General features: G+C 42.3%; 1 protein-coding gene across 1 annotated transcript in view; it reads left to right on the plus strand.

The window, feature by feature from the left end:
• Positions 1 to 5,032, plus strand: part of CLIP1 (CAP-GLY domain containing linker protein 1) — a 135,216-nt gene that overhangs the window by 31,041 nt on the left and 99,143 nt on the right. Inside the window, exon 4 of the mRNA XM_011948489.1 lies at positions 3,636 to 3,760. Within this exon, the coding sequence (XP_011803879.1) occupies positions 3,636 to 3,760 (125 nt within the window). The remainder of the gene's footprint in view (positions 1 to 3,635; positions 3,761 to 5,032) is intronic.

The following is a 5,032-nucleotide window of genomic DNA, read 5'->3' on the forward strand; positions in this document are numbered from 1 at the left end:
CCTCAGCCTCCCAAAGTGCTGGGATTACAGGTGTGAGTCACTGCGTCCGGCCCCCATGTTTACTTTTTAAAATAAGCCGTTTATCTTGGAATGTGGCAGATAAGAAGCCACTTTACAAGACTGCTTACAAAATTCCTGTGAAACAACCCCTCACGTTTTATAGCTTTATGCACTCAGGCACTGTGAGATTAAATGGCTTGCTGAGAGCTGGATAATGAAGAGATGAGAGAGTCCAGAGAGGATTGTTTCTGTTTCCTGTTTGTAGACCCACTCATTAACCCAGCAGAAATTTATCAGTGTTTTTATTTTTCACAGGAGTTTACAGGAAGGGTATTTGTTTCTGTTCCCACAGCATTTTGTAGAAACCTCTGGATGCACTTCACACTTTTTACAGGAATTTCTTGTCCGAATCTTCTTGTCTTGTCTCCCTCAGTGGCCAATGCTGTATTCTGTTTATCTTTGTTTTTCAAGGATCCAAACACTCAAGAAATACATATTGAATAAATGAATGATAACTTAAAAATCTGAGGTTTGCTAAAGCATAAAAATAGTAGCTAGGGTTTTTTTTGTTTGTTTCTAGTTTAAATTAATTCTGTCTTCAATAGTGACTTTTACCGCAGTGTTAGGAGTTATATGCTAACATTCTGAGAGTAAAGAGAATGAATTATGCTTGTTTGTGTTTGCCATGAGAATCTATCTTTCAGTTTCTTTGTTTGTTTGTTTTTGAGACAGGGCCTCACTGTCTTGTTCAGGCTGGAATGCAGTGTCATGATCATAGCTCACTTGCAGCCTGAGTAGCGGGGATCACAGGCTCATGCCACCATGCCTGGCTAATTTTTAAATTTTTGTAGAGATGGGGTCTCACTGTGTTGCCCAGGCCAGTCTCAAACTCCTGGCCTCAAATGATCCTCCTGCCTTGGCCTCCCAAAATGGTGGGATTACAGGCATGAGCCACTGCACCTGGCCTTGTTTTTTGTTTCAATATTAAAAATGTTTTTCTTTAATCACTTAGATATTTGTCTTAGAACATAGATTTCTTAGATATGATTTGATCATAGTGGCTTCTATTTATTGTCAGTGCATTACTTAATGCTTCTGTTTTCTGTACGTGCATGTACTAGACTTTTCTGCATTGTCTGGAACACATGAGAAATAAAACCTAACTTTATAAAGTTCTGTTTAAATGCATAAACATGTTTTTTGATTGTAGAATGATTAAGTAGAAAAACATTTGGTGATTTTAGGACTTCATGTGACTTTCTGTCTCTATAGAATAATTACTGATTTTTTACAGGGAAAAGAAAAATACATTTTATGTTATATGAGTGAAGAGTTCCATGTTTGGTGGGAGAAAAAATATTAAAAACCTTTCTGTTCTAGGAACTAGTAATCATTCCTTTCAGACAAACTTTGTGACATGATTTTTTTTCAGGATACATGTATATTACCTGCATTTAGAGAAATAGTTGCTAATTTGTTATTTGCAATTACTTTTTACAAAGCTGATCTGAGTGAAGCTTGTAGTTTGCTTGGAGAATTACTGACTATAGCCTGTTAGATGTCTCTTGGAAAAACAATTGTCATGGCAGTAACTTCGACTCACCCCCAAAGAATTTAACACGTTATCTGAAGAGGCTACATCATCTTTAACTAATGTGCTGTGTCGTGCTCACATGATGCTGGCTGGACTGCTGCTCTGAATGGTGTAGTGTGGGAGGAAGGAGAAAATTCAAGCCAACTTTCTTTATTTTCTTTTGACTCAACTGCAGTAAGGCTAATTTTATATAGGTGACGATTTGTGTATTGGTACTAACTAACGAGTATTAAAAGATCAAATGTGTCTAAGTCTAGAACTAGTACCCCTTTTTTAAATTTTTTTTGAGACAAAGTCTCATGGTGTCACCCAGGCTGGAGTACAGTGGCACAGTCTTGGCTCACTGCAACCTTCTCCTCCTAGGTTCAGGCAATTCTCATGCCTCAGCCACCTGAGTAGCTGGGATTATAGGTGTGTGCTACCACATCCAGCTAATTTTTGTATTTTTAGCAGAGACGGAGTTTCACCATGTTGGTCAGGCTGGTCTTGAACTCCTGGCCTCAAGTGATCCACCTGCTTTGGCCTCCCAAAGTGTTGAGATTACAGACCTGAGCCACTGTACCCAGCCTAGGAATGATAATTTTAATAGTTGTGAAGAAACAGAGAGCCTCACTGTGGAAAATAGCAAGAGTCAATTATTATTATTTTTTTGAAACAGTTTCTTGTTCTGTTGCCCAGGCTGTAGTGCAGTGGTTTGATCATGGCTCATTGCAGCCTTGGGGATGCCGATGATCCTCCCACCTCAGCCTCCCAAAGTGCTGGGATTATAGGCATGAACTTCCATACCGAGCCAATTATTTTTTGAAGACCTTTTTTTTGAGACAGTCTTGCCCTGTCGCCCAGGCTGGAGTGCAGTGGTGTGATCTTGGCTCACTGCAACCTCCGCCCCTGGGTTCAAGTTTTTCTTGTGCCTCAGCCTCCCAGGTAGCTGGGACTATAGGCGTGAGCCACCACACCCAGCTGATTTTTGTATTTTTAGTTGAGACGGGGTTTTACCATGTTGGCCAGGCTGCTCTCAAACTCCCAACTTCAAGTGATCCACCCACCTCGGCCTCCCAAAGTGCTGGGAGACATGAGCCATCGTGCCTGGCCTATTTATTTTTTTATTTTTTTGAAGTGGAGCCTCACTCCGTCGCCCAGGCTGGAGTGCAGTGGTAGAATTGTGGCTCACTGCAGCCTCAAACCCTTGGGCTCAAGCAGTCCTCCCACCTCAGCGTCCTGAGTAGCTGGGACCACAGGCGCACACCACTGTGCCCGGCTAATTTTTTTATTGTTTGTACAGACAGGGTCTTCCTTATGTTGTCCAGGCTGGTCTCGAACTCCTGGGCTCGAGCAGTTCTTCTGCCTGGGCCTCCCAAAGTGCTGAGATTACAGGCATGAACCACTGTGCCCAGCCACAAGTTTGTTTTGAAGCAGGAGCATTTCTGTTAGAAAAATAAGGTCCAAGAGTGGTGGCTCACGCCTGTAATCCCAACACTTTGGGAAGCTGAGGCAGGCAGATCACTTGAGCCCAGGAGTTCAAGACCAGCCTGGGCGATATGGCGAAACCCTGTCTCCACAAAAAATACAAAAAATTAACCTGTTTGGTGGTGTGCACCTGTAGTTTCAGCTACCCAGGAGGCTGAGGTGGGGAGATCCCCTGAGCCCAGGAGGTCAAGGTTGCGGTGAGCCATGAGCGTGCCACCGCACTGTAGCCTGGACGACAGAGTGAGTCCCTATCTCAAAAAAAAAAAAAAAAGATAAAGTGTTTTCTAAGACAAGGAATAATGAACTTGGTGAACAGCCTTAATATCTACATATTAGATTGGCTATCTCATTATTACAACATATTAGGCATCAGATCACTCTGGTAATATAAGTCAGCCAGGTAAGTTTCTTTGCTAGACTTCCTTCAAGAGAACTGTTAGAGTCAAAGAGAAGCTAAAGCAAAGAAGTTGCTGGTGGAAATGGTGGAATGTAGTACCTAGTTATAGTTGGAACCACAAATGATTAAGCTATAGAGTAACGTTCATCTGTTGATTTTAACCTTCTCTTCTTCCAGGTTGGTGGCACTAAGGCTGGTGTAGTCCGGTTTCTTGGCGAGACAGACTTTGCCAAGGGGGAATGGTGTGGTGTGGAGTTAGACGAGCCGCTTGGGAAGAACGATGGCGCTGTTGCTGGAACAAGGTTGGTTTGGCGTTGTGCAACATCTTGTGTCACTCTTGTACGTGACGATGCTCAAGCCAGTCTCACCAAGTGTGTATCATAACATGGAAAGGTGTGTTCGGACGAGTGGCACTGTTATTTCCTGAGACCCATCTGCTGATTTGTTTTCCCCACACTAAAATTGGGGCTGTTCTTTTGACTGTCTCCATAATAATACCTGACTGAGTAGATTCTCAACGAGCATTCTGTTTATTTTTCAAAATAGAAAGCAAATACTATGTTATCTGTCTGACTTCTCTCCCTTTTAATAGGAGTTGACTTCTGAAAGAGTACCTGGGCATCTGGGGTGTGGGTGGGGGTAGAAGGTAGCCACCTTTGTTAGGGAAAAGAACTGCAAAACGTGTCTTCATATTTGATGAGAATTCCATCCTGCGGCAGGAGAACAGACCAGCAAGTGGACCTCTTCCATTGTAAGGATAACCCCGTTTTTTTTTGTTTTTTTTTTTTTTTGAGACAGGGCCTCCCTCTCTTGCCTGGGCTGGAGTACAGTGGTGCCATCTTGGCTCACTGCATGCAACCTCTGCCTCCTGGGTTCAAGCAATTCTCCTGCCTCAGCCTCCCAAGTAGCTGAGATTACAGGCGTGCGCCACCAGGCCTGGCTAAATTTTGTATTTTTAGTAGACATGGGGTGTTGTCCAGGCTGGTCTCAAGCTCCTGGGCACAGGTGATCTGCCTGCCTTGGTCTCCCAAAGTGCTGGTATTAGAGGTGTGAGCCACTGCGTCCGGCCTGGATAACCCCATTCTTGCCTCGCAGATACAGGATGGGAGTCTAGTAATGCACACAGATGCAGAAGGAATTTCCACTCTTCTCTTCAAAATGTTTTGAAGGCACAGGTGTTGTCTATGATGCATTATTAGTAGTATATAGTACACTAGTGGATCACTTGATCATTAAAATGTGGTAGTTAACATTTTACTTATAAAACATAGACAAATTGGTTATAAGCAAATTAATTATAGAGAAAAGGGCTTTATCTACCACATACAGTAATTATGACTCATGGAGATAAAGATCTCTTGGAGCTGCAATGATTACGAAGCCATCTTTTCTTAATATTAAAGCATTGTAATCCTTTAGAGTCATGACATTGCCTATGTTGGTCCGAAAACAGACATTACTAGTTAATATTTCTCCATGTTTACTTTTTTCTTTTCTTTTTCTCCAATGCCGTTTTCTTTTTTCTGGGCCTTCTCAATGCTATACTTGCAGAATACTTTTTTTTTTTTTTTTTT

The sequence above is a fragment of the Colobus angolensis genome, unplaced genomic scaffold (genome assembly GCF_000951035.1).
Source record: "Colobus angolensis palliatus isolate OR3802 unplaced genomic scaffold, Cang.pa_1.0 Scaffold28, whole genome shotgun sequence".
In the NCBI taxonomy this organism is placed as follows: domain Eukaryota; kingdom Metazoa; phylum Chordata; class Mammalia; order Primates; family Cercopithecidae; genus Colobus; species Colobus angolensis.